The sequence below is a fragment of the Anomaloglossus baeobatrachus genome, chromosome 6, assembly GCF_048569485.1.
Source record: "Anomaloglossus baeobatrachus isolate aAnoBae1 chromosome 6, aAnoBae1.hap1, whole genome shotgun sequence".
NCBI classification, from domain to species: Eukaryota; Metazoa; Chordata; class Amphibia; order Anura; family Aromobatidae; genus Anomaloglossus; species Anomaloglossus baeobatrachus.
The window spans coordinates 431,024,405-431,051,182 of record NC_134358.1 but is presented as its reverse complement, the minus strand read 5'-3'; the positions used below and the strand labels follow the sequence as shown (position 1 = coordinate 431,051,182).

The following is a 26,778-nucleotide window of genomic DNA, read 5'->3' as shown; positions in this document are numbered from 1 at the left end:
TGTATCCTAAACTCCAGTGGTGATTTTTCCCCCAAAAAAATTTGCATGCAGTTTTTTTTATTATTGTTGATGTACGTGTACTATTTACCTGCCATGTTTTTGTTTCAACTGTGTGGGTTTTTTTTTTTACTTTACAACAATCCTAAATGGTTTTGGTCTTTTCTAGCTGCCTGATGATTTCAGTATCGCGTTTGGAGAGGCACAGGGTGAATTATCAGTCGGCGGCGTTTTCCTAAGGATATTTATCGCTCAGCCTGCTTGGGTTCTGCGGAAGCCGAGAGAGTTCCTGGTTGCTCTGCTGGAAAGGTTTAGTGAACTGCTGGAAAAGAATAACGTCCATGTAAGATTATTATTGGGTCATGCATATCCATTTCAGATACGAAAGTTTAATATAAATCTGTATGCTGAATCATTATTACTTTCCAGCGTGTAATTTCTGCCATATCTCATGAGACAGAAAACATTAATTCTAGACACTGGGGGTGATCCCATAGTTTAAATCCTCAAAGATCAGAGGTTGATTGTGAAACAGCTGAAAATCTCTGCTCCCCTTCTACACAATCTGCTGCAGATGCTGCATCCAGGGTCCGTGCCTCCAACATCTTGTCAGGCTGATTTAACAGCAAAGGCGAGTAGTGTCGTGTCCTTCCTTCCTTCTGACAAGATTTTGGCGGTACGGATCAGAATTGCGTACCCCTATTAATATAAGGTTGGAACTTTTAAAGTAGGTTTGTTTTTTTTTTTATTCTCTTCAAATAATACATGTAAAAATTTTAAAAACTTTTGTATTTTTCCTATAGGGTGAAACCTTAGAAACTGTAACTACAGCAACAGTCTGTCTGTTCAATGCCCAGCCTCAGTTATTGGACCAAGTTCCACCTTTGGGTCACCTGCCTAAGATACTCCAAGCATTGAACCACAAGAACAATGCCATTCCTAAGTGTGCAATACGGGTCATCCACACTATGACGGATAACGAGGTACGGTATGATTTCGGATTGTAATCTTCATGTCTTGTCACATGACCTCTGTGCAATTAAACATCCATGTTATTTCATCTCAGTTATGTGTTCGAGCAATGGCTTCACTGGAAACAATTGGACCCTTCATGTGCGGGATGAAAAAACGCTCAGACATGATTGGAATCGCTTGTGAAGCTCTTAATAGGATGTTCCAGAAAGAGCAAACGGATTTGGTGGCACAAGTGAGAACACTTTGGTTATAGATGCTTGTTGTGACCGTATGAGCTCTTTAATTGTATATTTATAATTTTTATAGTGTTTTTGTGTCAGTGTTATGTAGTAGTGTTCATTGCTGTTGTACATACCATATTTTTCATTTCTTTATCGTTCCTTTGGGAGACCCAGACCATGGGTGTTTAGCTTCTGCCTCCGGAGGACACACAAAGTGCTACACTTAAAAGTGTAGCTCCTCCTTCTGAGCTTATACACCCCCTGGTAGCCAGTTTATTGCTTTGTGTCAGGAGGCATACATCCACACATGCATTCTCATCTGATTTGTTTGACTTTTGGAAAGAGTTTGAAGAAAAGCGGGTCCATGTCTGGACTCCCGGCATGTCCCTTCTCACCCCACTGTGTCGGCGGTGTTAAGCTTGATTTACAAGGCTGCAGCCTTACATGCCGCGCTCCTTCACCATCCCTTCTGGGCTCTGGCTTGAAGTGGGAGCCAGCACGGTCTCCATGCCTGGCAGGAGTCCGGTCTCCATCCACAGCCCCTTGAGGATTCTGTTGGACCGGAGCACTCATCCCCAGGGACATGGCCCTGCGTCTCAGCAGCTAAGTACCTGAGACGTTTATGTTGGGGGTCCTGATTCTTTATTGTAAGGGGAGAGTATGCTGTATGTGATTGTTTTAACTTTTCCGGCGGGTTCTCTAGCTTTAGCCTGAGAACCGCGCCGATGGTGCCTGCTTGTCGGCCTCGCCGCTTAAATTTAGGCCCCGGCTTCGCCGGAGGCCTAGTTTCATTTTCCTGCCCTCGCATGTCACTCATGCAGAGGGACAGGCTCGGCTCCTCCCGGCGGCCGTTCTACACAGGGGAGGGACACTCCCCACTGCTGGGGCGTCCCCTCCTTCCCTGCAGGTCTCTATAGCCCTCCAGTTCCCGCTCTAGTCCCGCCCCCTCTCTTCGCTCCGGCGGCCATTTCTCAGGCAGAGTTCACTCTGCTCTGGGACATCCTGCATTCTGCATCTCTGCTGAGGTGCTGCGACTGGGGGACCGGGCTTCGGGATCTGAAGGGCACACAACACCGCGCTCAGCGGTCTGGTAAGCCACATCCGGTCTCCGGTTGTGGACCTCTGTATATTCTCCCTGGGGTTCATTCTCTGCAAAGCCCCCACTCCAGCAGCATGTCTCACACAAGGAGCAAGGCTCCAAAGCTTTATTCTGCATGCACTGCATGTAAGCTCCTGCTGCCTGAGCCGAGCATTTATCCACACTGTGATGGTTGCTCTAACTTGGTGGTGCCACAGCCTGGAGTCTCACCCCCAGTGGTCTCTCAGGCTGCTGCTGCACCTGTGACTGAACCCCCGGCCTGGGTAGAGTCCTTTTCTAGGTCCATAACCCAGTCATTTGCTGAGTCCTTGGGACCTTTGTCCATGACTTTGATGAATATGCATCAGCCTCCCTCACAGGGTGCCTCTAATACTCTTGACAGAGGACTCCTATCCTCTGACCTCCGTCCATCGGAGCTCACGGAGGATTCATCATCTGATCCCAGACCCCGTCCTTCTAAGAGAAGGCGCAGGGTTTCCTCCCCCTCCCCATCCCACGGCTCTGTCTCAAGAGCTGACTCTCAAGATGAGGAGGATGCCCTCACTGGGGGCTCGGAGGCTTTGTATCCCATCGATTTCTCTGAGGGTGTCTCAGATCTTAGTGATTTGATTGCTTCTATTAATTCTGTGCTGGATCTCAATCCGCCAGTGTCAGAGGAGCAACTCTCTTTGGCAGAAAAACATCACTTTACCTCGCCTAAGAGAGTGAAGAGTGTGTTCTTTAACCACTCCAGTTTTCAGACCGCTGTGACCAAACCCAGGGCCTGCCCTGACAAACGCTTTCCAAAGCGTGGTTCTGATGACCGGTTTCTATTTCCACCTGAGGTGGTCAAGGAGTGGTCTCACTCCCCAAAGGTAGACCCTCCGGTGTCTAGGCTATCAGCCCGGACCGTTGTGTCGGTGGCTGACGGCACCTCACTTAAGGATTCCACTGACCGTCAGATTGACCTTCTGGCCAAATCTGTGTATGAAGCTGCGGGGGCCGCGTTTTCCCCGACTTTTGCAGCAGTGTGGGCTCTCAAAGCCATCTCTGCTTCTCTAGAGGAGATGCATTCCCTCACCAAGGAATCTATGCCTGAGATGGTTACCTTAACTGCTCAGGCTTCAGCTTTTTCATCTTATGCCATGTCTGCCATGCTAGAGGCTGCTCACCGCACTGCGGTGGCTTCAGCTAATTCTCTTGTTATCCGCAGGATTTTGTGGCTTCGAGAGTGGAAGGCAGATGCTTCTTCCAAGAAGTTTATTGCTGGGCTCCCTTTTGCTGGTTCACGGCTGTTTGGTGAACAGCTGGATGAAATCATTAAAGAAGCTACTGGCGGGAAGAGTACTTCCATGCCACAAACCAAGACCAGGAAACCCGCCCAGGGTAGGAATCAATCAAGGTTTCGTTCCTTTCGTTCCTCCAACTGGTCATCCTCTAAGCCTTCCGCCGCGTCCGCTAACTCAGCCAAGGATCAGAAATACAACTGGCGCCCAAAAGCGCGTCCGCAGAAGACCGCAGGAGGTTCTGCCACTAAGGCAGCTTCCTCATGACTCTCGGCCCGCTCCAGCCACGTCCTTAGTCGGTGGCAGGCTCTCCCACTTTGGCGACGCTTGGTTAAAGCAAGTCTCCGATCAGTGGGTGAGAGACATCATATCTCACGGCTACAGGATAGAATTCTCTTCCAGCCCTCCAAACAGATTTTTTCTCTCAACTCCCCCCTGCTCCAAGGCCACTGCCTTCTCGCAGGCCGTGGCGTCCTTGCAGGCAAACGGAGTGATTGTCCCAGTTCCCGCTCAGGAACGGTTCAGAGGTTTTTACTCAAATCTCTTCCTAGTTCCAAAAAATGGACTGTACCTTCCGGCCCATCCTGGATTTCAAGCTTCTCAACAAGCATGTCCGGGTGCGGCATTTTCGCATGGAGTCTCTGCGATCAGTCATTGCCTCTATGACCCAAGGGGAGTTCCTGGCGTCCATCGACATCAGAGATGCCTATCTGCATGTGCCAATCGCAGTGTCACATCAGCGTTGGTTACGTTTTGCGATAGGAGAGGATAATTTCCAATTCGTGGCTCTCCCCTTCGGGTTAGCCACGGCCCCTCGGGTATTCACCAAGGTCATGGCGGCAGTGATTGCGGTCCTGCACCTCCAGGGGTTAGCAGTGCTTCCTTATCTGGACGACCTTCTCGTCAAGGGTACATCCAGCGCAGACTGTCAGCGGAGTGTTTCGCTCACTCTCGCCACCCTAGCCCAATTCGGGTGGATTATCAATCTTCCCAAATCCACTCTGACTCCGACCCAGAGTCTCACGTACTTAGGGATGCAGTTCGAGACTTTGCCGGCACTTGTGAAGTTGCCCTTAATCAAACAGCAGTCTCTCCAGCTAGCGGTGCGCTCTCTCCTGAGGCCCCGCCGTTATTCCCTCAGGCGCCTGATGCAGGTGCTGGGTCAAATGGTGGCCTCCATGGAGGCGGTTCCCTTTGCCCAGTTCCATCTGCGTCCTCTGCAGCTGGACATTCTCCGCTGTTGGGACAAGCGGCCTTCCTCCTTACAGAGGTTAGTGGCTCTGTCGCCACGGACCAGGAGCTCTCTTCAGTGGTGGCTTCGACCCCTCTCCCTGTCCCAAGGGCGCTCCTTCCTGACTCCGTCCTGGGTGATTCTCACCACGGATGCCAGCCTATCCGGGCTGGGGAGCGGTACATCTCCACCACAGAGCACAGGGCACTTGGACTCCGTCCGAGTCAGCCCTTTCAATCAATGTGCTGGAAACCAGAGCTGTGCTTCTAGCTCTCCTAGCCTTTCACCACCTGTTGGCGGGCAGGCACATTCGAGTCCAGTCGGACAACGCGACAGCGGTTGCCTACATCAATCACCAAGGCGGGACACGCAGCCGCCTGGCAATGTTGGAGGTCCAACGCATTCAATGGGCGGAGGACTCAAAGTCCACCATATCCGCAGTCCACATCCCTGGCGTAGAAAACTGGGAGGCAGATTATCTCAGCCGTCAATCCGTGGACGGTGGCGAGTGGTCCCTGCATCCGGCAGTGTTTCAGTCAATCTGCCGCAAGTGGGGCACTCCGGACGTGGACCTAATGCCTAATGGCATCCCGTCACAACAACAAGGTTCCGGTTTACGTGGCTCGCTCCCACGATCCTCAGGCCTTCGCCGCGGACGCTCTGGTTCAAGACTGGTCCCAGTTTCGTCTGTCCTACGTGTTTCCCCCTCTAGCTCTCTTGCCCAGAGTCCTGCGCAAGATCAGAATGGAGGGCTGTCGAGTCATCCTCATTGCACCGGACTGGCCCAGGCGAGCTTGGTATCCGGACCTGCTCCAACTGTCCGTGGAGATGCCGTGGCATCTTCCGGACCGTCCAGACCTGCTCTCGCAAGGTCCGTTTTTCCGCCCGAATTCTGCGGCACTCAAATTGACGGCATGGCTCTTGACTCCTGGATTTTGACGGCTTCTGGTATTCCTCCTGAAGTCATCTCCACTATGACTCGGGCCCGTAAGTCTTCCTCCGTCAAGATCTATCACAGGACTTGGAAAATTTTCCTGTCCTGGTGTCGCTCTTCCGGCCATTCTCCTTGGCCATTCTCGTTGCCGACCCTTCTGTCTTTTTTACAGTCCGGTCTGCAGCTAGGACTGTCCCTCAACTCTCTCAAGGGACAAGTCTCAGCTCTATCAGTGCTGTTCCAGCAGCATCTCGCCCAGCTGGCTCAGGTCCGCACCTTCATGCAAGGTGCGTCTCACATCATTCCGCCTTATCGGCGGCCCTTGGATCCCTGGGACCTTAACTTGGTCCTCACGGTATTGCAGAAACCCCCTTTCGAGCCCCTTAGGGAGGTTTCTTTGTATCGTCTTTCTCAAAAGGTGGCCTTTCTAGTTGCCATAACTTCTCTCAGGAGAGTCTCTGATTTGGCTGCGCTCTCCTCGGAGTCACCTTTTTTTGTTTTTTCACCAAGACAAGGTAGTTCTCTGTCCGACCCCGGACTTTCTTCCTAAGGTGGTCTCTCCCTTCCACCTTAACCAGGATATTTCCTTGCCTTCCTTCTGTCCGGCCCCTGTTCATCGCTTTGAGAAAGCACTGCATACTCTACATCTGGTGCGTGCTCTCCGGATTTATGTGTCTCGCACCGCTGCGCTTAGGCGGTGCACCTCTCTTTTTGTGCTAACCACAGGGCGGCGCAAGGGTCTCTCTGCTTCTAAGCCGACCTTGGCCTGTTAGATTAGATCGACCATTTCGGACGCCTACCAGAGTACTCAGGTGCCTCCCCCGCCGGGGATCAAAGCACACTCGACCAGAGCTGTCGGTGCCTCTTGGGCTTTCAGGCACCAGGCTACGGCTCAACAAGTCTGTCAGGCTGCCACTTGGACTAGCCTGCATACCTTTTCGAAGCACTACCAAGTGCATGCTCATGCTTCGGCAGATGCGAGCTTGGACAGACGCATCCTTCAGGCGGCTGTCGCCCACTTGTGAAGTTAGGCTCCGCCTACTTCTTAGTTTTTCTGTTTATTCCCACCCAGGGACAGCTTTGGAACGTCCCATGGTCTGGGTCTCCCAAAGGAACGATAAAGAAAAAGAGAATTTTGTTACTTACCGTAAATTCTTTTTCGTATAGTTCCGTATTGGGAGACCCAGCTCCCTCCCTGTTGCCTGTTGGCAATTTTCTTGTTCCGTGTGTTATCACCGGCTGTTGTCGTGGACAGAGTCTCCGGTTGTTCCGGTTCTTACTCGGTTCTACTTGTGGGTGGCTATTCTCCTTCAGCTTTTGCACTAAACTGGCTAGGACTGGCTACCAGGGGGTGTATAAGCTCAGAGGGAGGAGCTACACTTTTAGGTGTAGTACTTTGTGTGTCCTCTGGAGGCAGAAGCTAAACACCCATGGTCTGGGTCTCCCAATACGGAACTATAAGAAAAAGAATTTACGGTAAGTAACAAAATTCTCTTTTTTATAAGATGCACTGGATTATATGACGCACACCAAATTTAGAGGGGAAAAAAAAGAAAAAAAAAACCAAACAACAAATTATTGGGTTCGCCTTGTAATCTGGTGGTGTCTTACCAGAGGGGAGGCGGCTGCGGTGGTAGAGCAGGATAACAGGAGGCAGAGACTGTGCTGGGGAAGGGCAATGCTGCGGGCGTCTCAGATGCTCGTTGCGGGTGCTTTGAGGCAGGAGGAACATTGAAGAAACTGGGAGCAGTGCGGACTTCAAAGAAATGGCGTCCAGAGTTGGCACGTGCGCAGATTGCGCTATCTACTCAATGACAAGCTAAGATCATATCTGCGCATGCACCATTTTCCTTAAGTTTGCTGCTGGGACATCAGTAGGCCAGAGGCGGTGCATGCGCAGATGAGATCTTGAGCCGAGAGCGCCATCTGCGCACACGCCAACTAAGGGGGCCATTATATGAAGCTCGCACCACCAACATTTTAGGATGGTGGTGTCGGCCTCACTGCCCACCACCCTTAGCATCACCCCTGCCTTCTCTGACCCCTCTACAGCATCCTCCAGTAAGGTACATTTATAAGACGCACCCCTCATTTTCCTTCCAAATTTTTGGAAGGAAAAGTGCATCTTATAATCTGAAAAATATGGTAATTCAGTAGTGTGATAAATGCATTTAATAGGGTTATCCAGGACTTTTCTTAGTTCTTGTAGTTATGCACAAAAATAACAGGCAGGTGACTGATGACTACCTGCATGTTCTGCATGGGGAGGATCTCACATGGGAATTTTCCTGCTTCATTTGATCTCTCGTTAACTGTGCAGTGTCTTTTCTGCTCTGTCGACTGGGTGTCACTTTAGATGACATTCCGATTGAGAACGGTCCTTGCAGTTCTTCAATGGGGAGCCAATTATCATTTGGCATGAGATTGGCTCTGTCGATCTGATGTAGGTGGAAGCAGAGGAATCACCAGCAGGAGAGCTCTGTGCCAGGCAGAACAGATAGGTAGCTGGCAACACCTGCCTGTTAGTTCTTCACCTTATACACAAAATAAATAAAAGTCCTGGGTAATCCCTTTAAGTACAGTAACGTTTTTCTTTTTTGTTGCATTGATCACTGGTAAAATATGTAATCTAACTCCTAACCTAACTGAACTACAGCACACACACTTGTACTGTTCATGTCTTTTATTGGTCAAAATGCAGGAAGAAAGTGAACCCTTGAATCTAATAATTTGTAGATTCCAATTTAGCAGCTAAATGTTTTTGTACCTGCAAAGTCTTGCACAACTTTAAGTTGAACCTTCACATTGGGACTGAAAAGTGACTGTGCATTTCTCATCTATAGTCACCCTACCAGGTGCCCTCCACTTGCTTCCTCTGATCAGATCTGTTTTCCGTTCCTCCTGCTACTAACATGACCGCAGCATTAAGTCTAGATCACACCTCCTTTTCCTGGACTGTAGGAGTCTTTTAGACTGCACTCTCCATACAACTGCAGTGGTCCTACTGGAAGCAGAAGGAAAAGATACGAGCAGAGAAGGTAGCGAGGGGCAAGTGCAGGGCATCATGTATGGTGACATTACATGAGAAATGTTTAGTCACTTTTCAGACCCAGGGAGGGGTGTTGATTTAAGGATGAATTCCTTCCTGCAGATTTGTCCAGGGTTCTAAAGGTGGTGTCACACATAGCGACGCAGCAGCGATCACGACCAGCGATCTGACCTTATCAGGATCGCTGCTGTGTCGTTACATGGTCGCTGGTGAGCTGTCAAACAGGCAGATCTCTCCAGCGACCAGTGACCAGCCCCCAGCCAGCAGCGACGTGTGGAAGCGTAACTAAGGTAAATATCGGGTAACCAAGGAAAGCACTTCTCTTGGTTACCCGATATTTACCTTAGTTTCTAGCGTCCGCCGCTCTCACGCTGTCAGTGCCTGTTCCCTGCACTTCTAGCCAGAGTACACATTGGGTTAATTAGCCGATGTGTACTCCAGCTACGTGTGCAGGGAGCAGGCACTGGCAGCGTGAGAGCACACAGCTTAGCGCTGGCTCCCTGCACTCCTAGCCAGAGTACACAACGGGTTAATTACCTGATGTGTAGTCCAGCTACGTATGCAGGGAGCCGGCACTGGCAGCGTGAGAGCGGCGGACGCTAGTAACTAATGTAAATATCGGGTAACCAAGGAAAGGGCGGCTTGGTTACCCGATGTTTACCCTGGTTACACCTTACCGCAGGCTGCCAGACGCCGGCTCCCTGCTCCCTGCTCGCTTCAGTTCGTCGCTCTCTCGCTGTCACACACAGCGATGTGTGCTTCACAGCGGGAGAGAAACGTCCAAAAAATGAAGCAGGACATTCAGCAACGACCGGCGACCTCACAGCGGGGGCCAGGTCGTTGCTGGATGCCACACACAGCGACGGGACGTCGCTGCTACGTCACGGGAAATGGTGACTTAGCAGCGACGTCGTTGTCATCGTCGCTATGTGTGACACCAGCTTAACTGTATGCTGCATTCAAAACACAACAGAGCTTGAATCCATAGATTATAAATCGGTTATCTTTTTTTCTGTCTGCTCATGAAAATGCAAAAGAAATCTCACTCATGTCAAAATTGCTGAGTATATAATACAATTTATTTTTTTCCAGGCACTGAAAGCTGATCTAGTTTCATATTTATTAAGGTTGCTTGAAGGGCAAGGCCTTGAAAACCTAGAAAGTCCTGCAGCCACAAAGGCTCAGATAGTTAAAGCATTGAAGTCTATGACTCGTAGCCTACAGTATGGGGAACAAGTGAGTAATCTCCCACATATCATGTATAATGTATGTGTACAGTATGTACCGTATATAGTGTGCACGTATCTATAAAGAATTGTGAATGGCTATGTGTATTTTCCAGGTAAATGAAATTCTGTCTCGATCCTCTGTATGGAGTGCCTTTAAAGATCAGAAACATGACTTGTTCATTTCTGAATCACAAACAGCAGGATACCTCACTGGTAAGCAGCTCTCTTACACTGGGAAATCAATTTCTTGTTTTAGATTTATATAATATATGTTTTTATTCTCAGAAAATGTTGACTATCCTTGCAATTACAGGGTGATATGTATTGTCGCAGAATCATTGCCTGCACTGTAGACCAACGTTGCATTGAAGATTCACCTGATCTCCTTGTGCCCTTTTGGGGAATATGGATATCTTGAAGGACAATCACCCAGTTAAAACCTTCTCTATTAGCCAGATCAGGGATTTGATGTAAAAAGCTGTTTCTACTAAAAAAAAAAAACAAAAAACAAAACACTCCTATACAGATGGAAATAATATTTGGATGTGTGGACAATCCATTAGTGTCGAGTGCTATGAACATGATTACACCTTAGCTGTGTTGCTTGCATGGCTGCTATTCCCTTTTTTCATTTTGTAAGCATGGTTTTCTTAATATTGGTTCAGTACATGGAATGTTAAACTGTGTGAGTTTTTTGCTTTTAGATTAATGTTTTTAACACAAACTATCACTGTGACCACCAGTCTATAAAGGGGTGTTCTCAAGTTCTTAAATTGATTTAGTTACATAGCCTGAAAATACGCAAGTTTGCATATTATTTACTTTTTCTATCTGCTATCACTCTCCTGCAAGGAGAGCTTTTCAGGATCAGTGTACAGCTGGTTTCCATGGAGCTTGGCCACTACCGCCTGTCCACACCCTGGCCAAGTTACATTCCAGGAGAGACGTAAAATCCTAATATTCCCGCCACCACTCTACAGCCCCTTTGATTTCTATAGTGTAGTTGCTGCTCACCTCCCTCACCCTCCTTCGCTTCTGAGGAGCTGCCGTTATACATCTTGCACAGTTACCAGCCCTATATCTTTCACGGCTCTCACTGGAGCTATATGCTTGTTTGAATGTCCTGTTATGGTTATATGTAAATATAGTGCTAACAGTGTAGACTTCAGTGCAAACCACTAGTAGCTGAGTATGTTACAAAAAGTCAGAAGCGATGGTGTGACCCAGCACCAAAATGGTGAAAATAATAATCATTTTATTGGCACAGTAAAAAAATACCCTTCAATGGGAGTGAGGAAAAAACTTTGAAAGGTCCAGGGCATCTAAACCTTATGTATTTAAGGAACGCTGTGTCAGAAACGCATAAGTATAGGTTTGATAGCTATGATTAAGGACAACCATATCTGAAATACACTGTGTGCAGAATTATTAGGCAAATGAGTATTTGGATCACATGATAATTTTTATACATGTTGTCCTACTCCAAGCTGTATAGGCTTGAGAGACAACTACCAATTAAGTAAATCAGATGATGTGCATCTCTGTAATGAGGAGGGGTGTGGTGTAATGACATCAACACCCTATATAAGGTGTGCTTAATTATTAGGCAACTTCCTTTCCTTTGGCAAAATGGGTCAGAAGAGAGATTTGACGGGCTCTGAAAAGTCCAAAATTGTGAGATGTCTTACAGAGGGATGCAGTAGTTTTGAAATTGCAAACTTTTGAAGCGTGATCACCGAACAATCAAGCATTTCATAGCAAATAGTCAACAGGGTCGCAAAAGGCGTGTTGGGCAAAAAAGGCGCAAAATAACTGCCCTTGAATTGAGGAAAATCAAGCGTGAAGCTGCCAAGATGCCATTTGCTACCAGTTTGGCCATATTTCAGAGTTGCAACATTACTGGAGTATCAAAAAGAACAAGGTGTGCCATACTCAGGGACATGGCCAAGGTAAGAAAGGCTGAAAAACAACCACCTTTGAACAAGAAACAGAACATAAAACGTCAAGACTGGGCCAAGAAATATCTTAAGACTGATTTTTCAAAGGTTTTATGGACTGATGAAATGAGAGTGACTCTTGATGGGCCAGATGCTGGGCCAGAGGCTGGATCAGACGCCAGCAAGGTAGAGGTGGGATACTGGTATGGGCTGGTATCATCAAAGATGAACTTGTGGGACCTTTTCGGGTTGAGGATGGAGTGAAGCTCAACTCCCAGACCTACTGCCAGTTTCTGTTTAAGCAGTGGTACAGTAAGAAGTCTGTATCGTTCAAGAAAAACATGATTTTCATGCAGGACAAAGCTCCATCACATGCATCCAACTACTCCACAGCGTGGCTGGCCAGTAAAGGTCTAAAAGATGAAAAAATAATAACATTCCTTGTTCACCTGATCTGAACCCCATAGAGAACCTGTGGTCCCTCATAAAATGTAAGATCTACAGGGAGGGAAAACAGTACACTTCTCAGAACAGTGTCTGGGAGGATGTGGTTGCTGCTGCACGCAATGTTGATCATAAACCGATCAAGCAACTGACAGATTCTATGGATGGTAGGCTGTTGAGTGTCATCAGAAAAAAAGGTGGCTATATTGGTCACTAATTTTTTGGGGGTTTTGTTTTTGCATGTCAGAAATGTTTATTTCTAAATTTTGTGCAGTTATATTGGTTTGCCTGGTGAAAATGAACAAGTGAGATGGGAATATATTCGGTTTTTATTAAGTTGCCTTATAATTCTGCACAGTAATAGTTACCTGCACAAACAGATATCCTCCTAAGATAGCCAAATCTAAAAATAAAACCACTCCAACTTCCAAAAATATTAAGCTTTGATATTTGAGTCTTTTGGGTTGATTGAGAACATAGTTGTTCATCAATAATAAATCCTCTAAAATACAACTTGCCTATTAATTCTGCACACGGTGTACATAAGGTTTATACTTTCTGAACCTTTCAAAGTTTTTCCCTCACTCCCATTGAAGGGATTTTTTTTAATTTTCCAATAAAGTGAATATTTTTATACCCATTTTGGTGCTGAATCCCATCATCATTTTTGACTTCCTGTGAAATTTCGTGGACACTGGCCTCCGAAGATTCGTGCACCTACCTCGGAGCTTGTGGATATCATTTGGGTATTGTGGTTAGCTGATATACTACGTTTTCCTTGAATATCTTACAGCAGAATTTGTGCTGAGCTTTATAGTTCTACTAAGGCCAGAATCACACTTGCTAGTGCCTCGTGTGTAACTCGCGCTAGTCTCTCATGGTAGAACCCGGCATGGCCGCACACTCCCCTGACAGGAGCGGGTTGGTTGCATGTTTCTCTATGCAGCTCAGACGCTCCTGTATGCATAGTGTGCGGCCATGCCGGGTTCTACCATGAGAGACTCGCATGAGTTACATGCGAGGCACTAGCAAGTGTGATTCTGGCCTAATACTACAGTTTTGCAACTCACCACTGAAGGAGCGTCCACCCTGCCAGAAATGTAAGGAGACTGCACTCTGAGCTGCTTTAAAAACTTGACAATACCCCTTTAAATGATAGCATTTGCTATGGGTAGTTTACCTGTGGGTAGGCCCACACATGTCCATTTTTTTTAGATCTCAACACAAGGCTGTCATAACTGCAGCAAAATCCTCAGGTTACATGCAGATTGTGCTAAGGATCCCAGTGCATTTTACTTTTAGACATTAATCTGCAGTATGTCCATAACCGAAGGAGCACACTCCAGCTATAGAAACAGTATACAAGCTCATGTATCTGTGTGTAAACACTTATAACACATCCAATACACAGCCTTTGTCATGGATGCCACATTTAAGCACCCATCACAGCTTCCATTCTTCATGTAAGCTAAGAACTTTTCTTGGGTTATTCTCACAATCTGAATATTGTTCAAAAAACATAGTACATTTATGCTTATTGTTAATATACAGCCTTAACCCAGCAAAAGGTTGTTGCACCTTTTGTGTCCCCTTTGTGCATTAAGCTTCACATATCCTCTAAAGAGGCGATCCTATAATAGGACACAATAAAACTATATTTCCTAGCAGCACTTTGTTTCTCCTGTGTTTCTCACCAGCTTCATCGCTGTCTAGATGACTTAGAGCTGTATTGTATTGTTTTGCTATACTGTGCTCAGCTGCACCCACCACAGATATTTGGCATATCATTAAGTTAATTTAAGAATACATTCTACTCTTCTGTACACTGTACACTCATGTACACAACTATGCCTAACAGATTTTCTTTTCGGCAATCTATATCAACATAGCAGCATGTGTGTTTTTACATCACTGTTACCTGTTTTGCAGCAGAGATCAGTTGTACTCTGCCTGCACATTGTAGCTGGTAATAACTAAGCATAGCAGAGCTTACACAAGTGGAGCTGAGCTGTGTTTGATGCCTGATGCTGTCAGATCAATATTGCACATGTCGCTTTGTTGATGCATATGGTAGAGGAATTTCTTTGCCATGTGTAGGACTATTGAACTCTGCTGGAAAATCGCTAACAGATCAGTAACGTAAAAAACACAAATGCAGCAATGTTAATATAGATGGCAGAAGACAAAATTGGGATAACAGAATACTGTACAAGACAATACAGTGCACAGAAGAATAGAGTGTATTCTAAATGTAGCATACACTCTGTCATTGGCAGAAGCAGAGCTATGCTGGAAACCTTTTGAGAGAGATTGCACTGACTCTGCATGCTTGACTAGGATAAGTGAAATTACAGCAAGACTGATCCATAGGCAACTAGAGGGCTAATCGAGCCTTGATGTGCATCCTTAGGGGCTGATATGTCAAATACAGCACAGATTTAATAATCACTTATGTTGCCACAAATTAATAACTATGCACATTATTATATGTACCAAATTGTGATTTTGCGAATAACCCTTTAAATGGAGACCAATGGGGCTGTGCATGGTCCAAGAGGTTTTCCAGAGTTAGAAATCCCCTCTGTGCAGATCTCTACCAAGAAGAGTCTGCTTCTGATGGTGCTTCCCTCTGAATGGATCCACGACGACTGTGTTAAGTTAATATTGGAAGAAACACTACCTCATCTTTCATAATCCCAGAGGATCAACAAAACCATCAGTTTTTATGGAAAAAAAAATCAAAAGTAGTAGACCCTAAATAAGAGGACACCACAAAATATCTGTTTACACAAAGTATTCATATAGGTAATGAAAAGCCGTACATAATATTTGTCGAGACTGGATACAGCTCCGTTGCAGACTCTGTGCACGGCATGTTAAAATAACCCTTTATGTGGAATGTTTTTGAATTGTTCAGGATTTAATTTTTAAGAATGTTTGGAGAGTTATGGCATAAAACCTGCTGCTCTAAAGTGGTTTTCCTGGAAATGAATGTCCTCGAGGGTAGGAGGGCTATAGATATAATGGAAATTTTGACTTTCATGTTGATATTATCCGGCCCTGTATCTCATGGGAGGAGATTTATAGGACTAATACAAGTGCACGGAGGAGGAATTGTTCATAATAATCATATCCCAGCTTTTTAGTTCTTTATAGATCATGAAATCAGTTATTTATAATTTTATTTAGATTATTTTAGTGCTAAATGCTATTGGAGGCATTGCTGTGACTTGGGGCTGGCTATTTTAAGTTCTTAGGCGACAGAATTGCTAAAGGGGATCTCTGTAAGATCAACCCAACCCGCCTATCCACCAACAAAAAAAAAAAAAGCCTGCAGGTCTTTCAAACCTTAATATCTTCTATCTGTTGCTGCTTTCTCAAGTAATTATCATTCTAATTTATTTGCAAATGATTTTAAGTGGCATTCAAAAAGCTGATTTCATTGCATTGTATGACATCGGACAGTCAGTGAGCTGTCAATCATTCTAAAGAGGCTGGGCAGGGAAACCACATCTGGAGGCAGAGGCTCTGAAAGTGTTCCCTTGGGGTGTGTGCCCACAATCCATGTTAGCGATTTTGATGCAGTGTGTTTCAGCGTCCAAAACGCTGCATTGTACAGTGGATGGGATCTCTATAAATCCCATACCCACTATGCATGTACGGCCTGCAGTGAAAACTGACTGTGGTGCGACTTTCCGAACCGCAGCATGTCAATTCTTTGCTGTGGAGTCACAAGCGTCCTCCGTAGGGAGAATACACGCGAGAAACACTAGCGTCCTGAACCCTGATCGTGGGCACGGGCAGCTGGGTTCTTCTGCGGAGGAGACTCGCGGCCCCGAAGGTCAGGACCCGCCACGTCCAGAACTCAGCGGGTCCTGATCATGGGCACATATCTTATACCCAGAGCACTTAACACCTCATTTTCATATGGATTATAATGTTAATTACTTTAGAATGCAGCAATGGATAGAAGATTTAAGTGTTGATAGATTTAGCTTTCATGCCTATTTATGCTTTCTGGGACACAGACTCCCTTTAAAACAACAGGAAAACCACTTTAAACAACTCCTGTATGCCTACGTTTACCTGTGCAAATCCTGTAATTCTTTCTTGTTGGAGCACTCGCACCCTTTTCTGGCATTTTCAGGGCATATTACTCATTATTATTTTTAAGGCCACGTGTTCAGTATTTGGTCAGTATTTGACTTCCATATTTGTAAGCGGATGTCAGGAGTAGAACAATCAGCGGGAAAGTCTAATAGAAACATGGGCTCCACTTCTGGATTTATCACCCACTCCTGGTTTTGGCTTACACATACTGATTTAAAATGCCAACCAAATTCTGAATGTGGCTTTATAATGAATTGGTTGGACCAGAGGGGTTGCCATGTTGTTAAAACAATCAGGCAGCTCCATATGTGATAAAAAATGACCTAATAGCCTATACCTGTACCATCGCCCACCTGCCATATTATGAGGTTGTTTCAGAAATCACATGAGGATCACCCAGTTTGGCTTGTCATAGTGAATGTTTTTGTCATCATTTTAGCAAATGATGTCCACGTCTCTGGCTATACTGCCTGTTTTGGAACTGTGCAGGCAGGCATTATCAAAAATACCATTATTAAAGAGCAAATGCGAGAATGTTTGAGTGTCCTGAAAGGTTTTCTTGTGACAGTGCATTGAGATGAACATTGGACTTGTGCTCCCTTTTGCTTGTTGCTGTCTGCTTCCTTCCTAACCTCTTCTTCCCTTGCTTTTTACTTTTCTTCCTTCAGGTGTCTCTCCTTCCCTTCTTACTGGTAGCAGCCCCCTTCATCTCAGAAGTGGGCTTTAGATGCTTTCTTCCAGGCAGCTTGCTATCTGCTGTGTATCTCTGTAACACAGGTACAATGCTTGTTGCACCTGCTGCATTCATGCATCTTGTGCTTAGTCCTGACTTTATATACATTATCCCAGCATCACCAATAACCTCCATTTTCATGTGTGTTGAATCCATTTACATTATTTATTTGTCCAATTCAATATTTCTCATATCTAGTTCTCCATAAACGCTGAGCTGCTGATGTGGCACAGATTAAAGTTTCGGTGTATTGACAGCGATTTATCTACTGGCAGAACTTAGTATCTGAAAGGGAGTCCAGCCTCCTCATTTTTTGTTTTCACCTACATCTGCTGTCAGGGCACATTTTTTTTTTGTACACATTGGATTGACTTTCAGTCTATGTGCGCACACTGAGTATTTGGTACAGTAATTTTCTGACCCAAATCTACATCTTCTGGCAGAAAAATAAACCAAAAATGTGGTGTGTATTTTCTGCGTTTAGTGCGTTTATTTCAATGCATTTTTCATAATGAAGTAAATGGGTGGAAGGGCTGAAAAATGTGGGAAAATTGAACCAAGAATTGACATGCTGCATATTGTTCTGCATCAATCTGTAGGGAAAAAGATAAGCAATGTGCTCAACACTTCAGCATTCTCATAGACTTTGCTGACATAAGGATTGGCATGCAGTTTTGTGACAAAACTGTACGAAAAAAAAAACACAAAAAAATGCAGTGTGCGTGGCCTTAAGAATCTGTCTGCATAAAATAACTGTTCAAACCAAACACAGCACCTTATTGAGGACAAAGTCATAATTAAAAATTGTACTGTAAGGCTATGTGCGCATGTGTGCGTATTGCATGCAGTTACGCTGCGTTCTGCACTGCAGCGTAACTGCATGTGTCCTGCATCCCCAGCACAATCTATGAAAATTGTGCAGGAGCCGTGCGCACGTGGCGTATTAGAACGCAGCGCTTCGGCTGCTGCCCGAATCGCTGCGTTCTAAGAAGTGACATGTCACTTCTTTCTTGCGCTTTGCATGCTGTCTATAGGGAGAGGTAGTAAGCAGAGCGCACGAATTCTGCAGGCACCTGGCGCTTCAGAACGGAGCTTTTCAGCTGCGCTCTGAAGCGGACCTTTTGTGTGCGGTGCAGAGTGCAAAGTGTCCAAATCTGTTACTGCGTTTGGCAGAAATCGTTCTTTATACAAATGTGCTAATGAGGTGCTTGATGTACCATTTGCGTGGCCAGGCATGTCCCCTATATGCCTACTAAAGTGCTCTGCTTGATTTTTGTTTGTGCTGACAGACTCCCTTTAATGTAATGTGGTTTAGTAGCTTATAGAGCACTTATCACATCATATATAGCTATATAGAGAGAGCTAGCGATAGATATAGATATAGGGAGGCTTAAGTTTGGCTTACCCTTTAGAAACAGTTATGTCCTTTGTGTCGGGTAATACAGATCCCATATTGCATAGCTGACATATGCGATGTTCTATATAACGGGAAGTTCTGACTCCTGGCAGGAGGCAAGGAAAGTTTTTACTCAATTTCTCTTTTTTCTATTTGGAATACATTTAATGAATTATTTCGCCGTATTTGTACTTCAGGTTTGACAATTTTTTTGAGAAAAATAGGTGACGCGATTCTCCCATTGTATTCAATGGACCAGCAACCTAGAGAGACAAATTGAGGCAAATTGATATGTTCACCCTTCATCTTAACCAGATCTGAGCACAAAGCACATTACCATTTATCTTAATAGGTCCAAAGAAAGAAAATACTTAAAACATAAGGAGTTCACAATAAACTGAAATTGAAGGACATTTATCTATTCAATTAATACCGAAATACATTCGAAAAACCTATGTTGGGAAATCTGAAATAAATTATAGCAAGACATAGAGGATCATGGTATGACCCACTAAATGAAAGGAGCTAAACCAATATATAAAATTTAAGAATTTTTATTGATATACATTAAAATCGTTCATAAAAAAAAAAATGAGAGCAATGTTACAAAAAAAGTGACAAAAAGAGGGACCGTACAGCAAGTGAATAGAAGTACATGAGGAAAGTATGGGATCTAATAAACAAGATTACAACAGTATTCACTATAAAGTGCAGAAGGTCTTACAGTAATGCTGTGTACTGTGTGATGGATTTGTCTGACCATACCGTGACCTGCTCTGATCATACAACAAGAGTATACAGACAGGACAGGACGGGATCGTAAATTATTCTTTGAGGTAAAACATTGCTCAAAAACAGGCAGGGAAATTCTTTACCTCACAGAAAGAAGCAGCTATAATCCCATGCTGTGCTATCTATACACGCTTTTGCTTCCTTCCCTGCCCAGTAGATGTGATATGATCAGACCATGTCCCTGTACGGTCAGACACGGCCATTACACAGTACATAGCAGGGGCACATATATAAGATTATGTCAGCACAGGGACATTTTTTTAATCATATCCAATTGTGGAACTTTTTTTATTCATCTATTGATTCAAATTTACTTTGTGGGAAAACCCCTCTAAGTATATTACAAAGGAGTAATAACTTTGCAATGTGTGGGGCCTAATTCAATAAAAAAAAAAAAGTTTACTTACACTTTGTGTATTTAGTGTGCAAAAATAATAAAACCTAAAAAAACTATATGAATTGATATCGCCTTAATTGTGCTGACCTGAAGTGTAAGTATAATGCATTATGTTGCATAGTGAAAAACAAATCGCAAATTTGTTTTTTTTTTTGTTTGGTTTTTAATTCTTCCCAGAAATAGTAAATATAAAGTAATTAAGTTGTATCATCTTGTACAACAAGATATTGCAATAAAAAATACAATCTTTCTTGCAATGGATAAAGCTTTGTGGCTACCTCAATGGGAAAATAGTTTTCATAAAATTACCAAAATAATCAGTGTCATAAAGGTCCAAAATAGATTGTTCCTCAAGGGATAAAGGGTTCACTGGAATGAAACACTCTTGAAAACTGCTGCATGGAAGTCATTGAGTGTAAATGACTCATTCAGTGCCTATTAAAGTCAATTTACTTGGACATACAAAGCTGTGTGCTCATAGTGCGTTTTTGATGCAGATTTCGTGCAGATTTTGACACAAATTTGCATGTCTATCCTTATGCCAGCAAAGTGAATGAGAATTCTTTATTTTTTCCTTTCGGAAGCAGAAAATAACCTGCAGCATGTCGATTGCTGCCTTTTTGCTTTTTTGCCTTCCACCCATCTACATCATTAAGAAAAACGTATGGTACAAAAACTCACCAAAAATTCATGCGTTTTTCTGCCTTAAAGGGAACCAATTACCAGGATTTTCAAATATCAGGCTGATTCTATAGATACCTTTAGTGGTCAGCTCGGATGTTTAGGTTTTGAAATCCAAGAAAGTAAAGTTTATAAAAATCAGCAGCTTCTTGAGTAACAGCAGCTGAGGATCAGATAATATCTGGGGGGCGTGCAAACTTATCCCCACCCCCTGTTAGAATTAGCATTATAGTATTAGTATTATACAATCGATTTAACTTTTCACTTGCAGTACCTGTGCTGATGTCATACCCATGTGACCAGAAGGGGGCGGGGCCACGGCCAACAAAGCTGATACCAGAAAGCAACATTTTTCTCTTTGCTGAGGCCCCGCCCCTTCTGATCACATGGGTATCACCTCACACAGGTCCTGCTAGTGAAAAGTTAAATTGATTTATATAATACGTATGCTAATTCTAACAGGGGGAGGGGATACCCATGAATGCCTCCCCCCCCCAGATATTATCTGATCCTCAGCTGCTGTCACTCAAGAAGCTGCTGATTTTATAACCTTTAGTTTGTTGGATTTCAAAACCTAAACATCTGAGCTGACCACTGCAGGTATGTATAGAATCACCCTGATAGTGCCAGTATAGCACTGGCTTTAGGTTTTATAGGAAAATCCTGGTGATTGGTTCTCTTTAAGGTGCAGATTCAATGCAGAACATTTCTGCACGAAATCTGTAACGTGCACACATAGCCTAAGAGTACTCTAAAGCCGCATTCACATGGTGTATCTGCGGTGCTTTTATTTCCTGACTCATTGGCAATAAAACAGCAATGTTTTTTCTGTGACTGTTGAAACTCATGTTCGCAATATTTGAACTCTGCCTAAGCTCCCTGTGAATGTGATATTGCCTGAGGACATTTTGATTATCTACAGCTATATCTTAGATTTAAAGGGTTTTTCCATTTTTAGGAAAGTGGATCCCAAATGCTGTAAAATACCCATTTATGAGTCCAGCTTCCCACAGCTCCTCCGGTCTTAGTGCGTTTGGTACAGCGTTGATGTCACCTTGACAGTGTGCATCACTGCCAATCTCTGAGTTTAGCAGCTGTGTGAGATAAACGGCACCATCCGCCAAGCTCAGTGATTTGGCTATAGTGGTGATGTGACAACTAAAAGAGCAGATGCTGGACATTAGGGGGCGAGCACCTGCTTTGTTATTTTGTAGGTAGTTTACAGTGTTTTGGATTTACTTTCCCGAGAGAGAAAAATTCCTTTAGGTTGTCAAACATGGTTTGTTTATTTTTCCAGCTTCTTTTAGTATTGGGAAATATTGAAGTTATGGCCATCTTGTAATTTTACCATGTGTCACTGTGGAGTCTTATCATATTTAGATGAATATTTTTGTAGGGTGGTATGTATGATTAATAACTAACATATTGTTTGTAATTTGTGCAGGACCTGGCATTGCTGGCTACCTTACTGCAGGGTCTTCATCTACAGTTATGCCCAACAAACCACCACCGGTGGACCATGAAGTAGGAGATCTTGGTTAGTCCACACAGATGCTTCATCAGTGAAATCTCAAAAGGAAGAACTGCTTCTTGTTGCACGAGGAAAAGTGCTGTAAACCTTTTCCTGTCCCCCCAGGGTTGATTCAAAGGACTTTACTTTCTGCCTTCCTTGTTTTAAGACAAAGTGTTATTCCTTTTTGTAATAAATATATTTTTATTTAGGGATAAAAAAAAATATGAAAAATACATGGATATGTGATCCTGATAAAGCATCACTAGGTAACACACCTGAAAGCACTCTGTGAATCAGCCGTCTGGTTACACAACCTGTTCTGTTGTCTTTCCTTTTGTATCTAAGCACATTCTGTTCCTTTGTATTTGTTTACAAGACTGTGAATCAAAGTAATAATAATCTTCCCGTTTTCAGTTTTATATTCCAAGAATAGGCAAGGCTTCTGTCTACAATAAATGGGCGTTGCCATTCTTTGCCATGTTGGAAGTGGTTGGGCATACCGAGAAGTATGGAATCCCAATAGTGTTCAGTCTGTGAACTGTGTCCTTTACAAATCGTTAACACTATCCTCTCGAAAATGAAGAGAAGATGATATTCCCATGTACAGCATAGCTTTACCAAATAATAAATAAAAGTGAATATCAAAATGTCAGCTTGTTATGTAAGAACCTAATGTATTAGTGACTTGATTCCTACATTATTCCCCAATATATACAGCTTTCTATGAATGTACATTATACAGATCATTCATCCCTGTACAGAAAATTTTAAGAAAATAAAGGGAAATGATGACCTTACTAGAATTTCTGTCAGATGCTGCCATGTTGCCTACAAATTTTTATATTAAAACTATGATTCTGTTGTATATAGTATTTATTGCCACATATGAAAATCCCTTTCCCTGTAAAAGCTTAAGGAATATATTTTTTTGACCATCAAGGTAAAACTAACTTTGGTGCATATACATGTGTAATGTGTTTAGGAATTGTATTGATTTTCATATTCTGTTATCACATTTTGAGTGGATTTATCTTGATCCTTCTATCAGTACTATACCACCAGGACCTGTGTGACTTGAAGTGAACGTCTGCCTTTCTTTCATGCCTGTATGCAGTATCAAAGACAGGAGAGATGTAAAGATCTTCCCCACCGTCTGTAATCCATCTTTGTCTCTTCTTAGGGACAAATAACACTTAAAGAGGGCCAACCACCAGGATTTTCATATATAAACTAAATCCAGTGCTATACTAGCGCTACCATGCGGATTCTAAACATACCTTTAGTTATGAGATCGGATGTATAGTTTCTGAAATATAGGCAAGTAAAGTCTGTGAAATGCACTGTTATTTGATGATAGGTGCAATGGAATATATAATGGTGAGTCGGGTTTTGCTAGTTATTCCCGCCCCTACCGTTCCTCCCCCCTGTCCGTCCTCCCCTGTCTGTTATTACAGGAGGAGGAAGGATAGGGGGAGTAAGGACAGGCAGCAGGAGGGAATAACTAGCAAAACCCAACCCACCTATTAGATATTCCATTTTGCCTCTTATCTGATAACAGTGCATTTCACAAACTTTACTTGCCTGTATTTCAGAAACTATACATCCGATCTCACAGCTAAAGGTATGTATAGAATCCGCATGATAGCAACAGTATAGCACTGGCTTTAGGTTATATAGGAAAACCCTGTTGGTTGGTCCTCTTCAACAGACAGTGGACAGAACCATACAGGAGTCACCTAGTGGCTGGCACTTTAGAGTGATTAAGACACCAGAATTTAAGTTGTGATTTCGGCTTGCCTAGTTATCACATTATCAAATGAGATCAAGTTGTCTGAAAGTAAAGTGACCATTTAAAACAAGAGTGAAAAATGAAATCCAGTAACCTTAAAAAGCAGGAAGAAATAAAAAATAATACATTACTTTTAATCTCTTTAAAGAAGGGAAGATATGAAAAATAAGGAAGACAGAGTACATGTTTCGAGTTTCAAGAGCTTTTAGTCGAAGACTAAATGCTCTTGAATCTCGAAATTTGTAGACCTGCTCAAAATGCGTAGACCCTGTGTCTCCCTTTTTCGTGATTTCATATCCTCCCTGTTTTTAAACAGATGAATTAAAAGTGATGATTTATTTCTTGCTCCTTTTTTTGTGCAGCTGCTGTATATTTTTTCTTCCACTGTTTATAATTGCCCAGGAGCTGGACCGGAGCTACCTTGTGCCTCTCCCTAATGATAGCAACTTACCTGTGAGCTGACGTAACAGAACTCTGTTTCTCCATGTAAAATAGCAGCTAGATGGCCTTCCAATCTAAACAGTGTTCCTATTGACATCTACTTCTCTTTAAAATGGTTGTATGGTCTTAACTCACAAGTCTGCAGTCTCTCTGTGTCACTCTGTGTCTCAAGACTTGTGAATCCTCGCATTGTGCACACTGTGAGGATTGTCCGACGCTTGGAGCAGGTGGTCATGCAATTTGCATACTTCTGGCCACATTCCTACTAGACTGTATCCAGTCTCCTGCAATACACTTGCATCGAGCGAGGCTGGATACAGTCCAGTTGGCATGTGACTGCATGTGTGCAAATCACATTTTTGCAGTCTCGCCGATGTCTGCACCAGAGAATTCTCCCGGCACACAGTGTGCACGATGTGAGGATTAACATGTACAGTCAGAGTGGCTGCAGATTTGTAGCTTAAATGGAACCTGTCACCTAGAATATGCGTTCTGACCTATCAGCAGACGCATGTGTGCCATAATTACACCTCCCGACCCATCCCTGTGTTATAAAATTGTATAATATGAAAGTAATAAAAAATGTTTTATTACCTTCATATTTCCTATGTAAAAAGCAGGGAATATGGTCACAGTGGGCGGCGCCTTGCCCTGCATACTTTCTGTGGTATCACGCCCCTGTGGGCGTCATACCATGGAGTCACATGAGCGACGTCACTGTCACTTATTCTATCCTGCGTGCGTTTACACTTACTATTGCTGTAGGCTTCTCTTCCTGGTTCTCCTTGTCACTTTCAGACGCGCAGAGCGCATCTGAAGCCGGCGCGTGAACACCCGGAAACTAAGCCTGCCACAATGCACACAGGACTGACGTTGCTCATGTGACTCGGATGTCACACTGACAGCACACAGAACACGCACTCACATATGCACGTTCACCACGGATAGTGCAAAACGTTTGTTTTGCATGGATGGGTGAAGGAGGCCTAACATGGTGTCTTTAGATTGACCTGCATTTTCATGGTGTCGGGTTGCCTTTTATACTAGAACAAATTAGTGGTGTGTTGGCTAAACATGAATTCATATCATATTGTTGCAATCTTACTGTATGAGCCACACTACAATAGTGTAGCAATAGTTCCACAACCATATTTACATAATGTTAGTTTCCCAATTTTCCTGTACGTTTTTCCTATTTTTATATATAATATAAAAAATATGAATTCTTTAGGAAAAAAAATAGCTGTGCCAAACTGAAAGAGACGACGTATAGTGACAGCTGTGACTGAGGGAAGAGGCACGTTTAGTTACATGATGTGGGAACGATTCAGGTGGATACATTGCATCTACTTCTACATTTCCTTTTAATGATTCAAAAAGACCCCATATGCTGGAATCCTACATGCAGTATGAAGGCTAGAAGTGGATTTAGAAATACTTGTAATCATAAAAAACAGACTTCTACTTCCCTTCCTGCAGGCTTCACGGCTGGCTTCTACTCAAACCTCCCTCCCCACGAAAATCATCTTGTGTAGTTTGATGCCATTTTTTGAGCCTAACACAAGCTGATGGTGCAAGCCTTTACATCATGCCACACTATTCCTAGTGTAAGTTTAGATTTGTCAGATTTGTTTTTGAGATTTCTGCAACTAAAATAATGTATACTAAATATCTGATGTTTTGTAAAAATCACATGTTCTGGAGAATGAACTTTCTATTATTTATCATTTTCACATAGAAGGATTTACTGAACTAGCAAAAATCAAAGCTGTGTATTGTATAGGTTATAAAAATACATTTGGTAGAATGTATGCTGTCTTTCACTGTACATAATGCTGTATAAAAAATCTGACCAGAAATACTCAGGTAATGATCCTTTGTCTGTACTTTAGGATTAGAGCTAAGAAATGACTGCAATAGATTTACTGTTGCAAGATCAGCTTGCTATCCTATCCTATGCTATACTATCCATGCACAAGCCAGCCGATAATGATCTTCTTTATTTATAAATTCATGATAAATTCATACACAGGATGTGGAAGGATAAAAACACCTGACGTGTTTTGAGTGTGTCATGCACTCTTAATCATAGCAATTCAATTTGCTATACGTACTATACTATGCACAGTAGGTTTATTGCAATAAAGTAAGCAGTTTCTACAACTGAAAACAAGAAAAACCTACTGGGTGCTGCCATGAAGTGTGCACATGTCACTTAAGGGTTTTCATTATAATGACCTCCTCTTAAGGCCACTTTACACACAGTGACATCTCTAAATGATGTTGCTGGTGAAAGCACCCGCCCCCGTTGTTTGTGCGTCACGGGCAAATCGCTGCCCGTGGTGCACAACATGGCTAGGACCCGTCACATTATACTTACCTGCCTAGCGACATCGCTGTGGCCGGCGAACCGTCTCCTTTCTAAGGGGGGGCGGTTCGTGCGGCGTCACAGCGACGTCACAAGGCAGCCGTCCAATAGAAGCAGAGAGGAGCTGAAAGTGACGCTCACCTCATTGCCGGAGGACGCAGTTACGGTGTTGTTCCT

At 43.7% G+C, this 26,778-nt stretch overlaps 1 protein-coding gene across 4 annotated transcripts in view; it reads left to right on the top strand.

Moving 5' to 3' along the window:
* The window catches only part of DNAJC13 (DnaJ heat shock protein family (Hsp40) member C13), a 317,458-nt gene extending 294,590 nt beyond the window's left edge, over positions 1 to 22,868 (top strand). For 3 of the 4 annotated variants that reach the window (XM_075315202.1, XM_075315201.1, XM_075315203.1), the window contains 6 exons: positions 167 to 340; positions 801 to 980; positions 1,064 to 1,204; positions 9,864 to 10,007; positions 10,114 to 10,213; positions 21,935 to 22,868. In XM_075315202.1, the coding sequence (XP_075171317.1) occupies positions 167 to 340; positions 801 to 980; positions 1,064 to 1,204; positions 9,864 to 10,007; positions 10,114 to 10,213; positions 21,935 to 22,032 (837 nt within the window). In that variant the 3' untranslated portion in view covers positions 22,033 to 22,868. Of the gene's footprint in view, positions 1 to 166; positions 341 to 800; positions 981 to 1,063; positions 1,205 to 9,863; positions 10,008 to 10,113; positions 10,214 to 17,159; positions 17,269 to 21,934 lie in introns of all 4 variants that reach the window. The other variant, XR_012724354.1, reaches the window with a different exon arrangement.
* Positions 22,869 to 26,778: the final 3,910 nt, after the last annotated feature.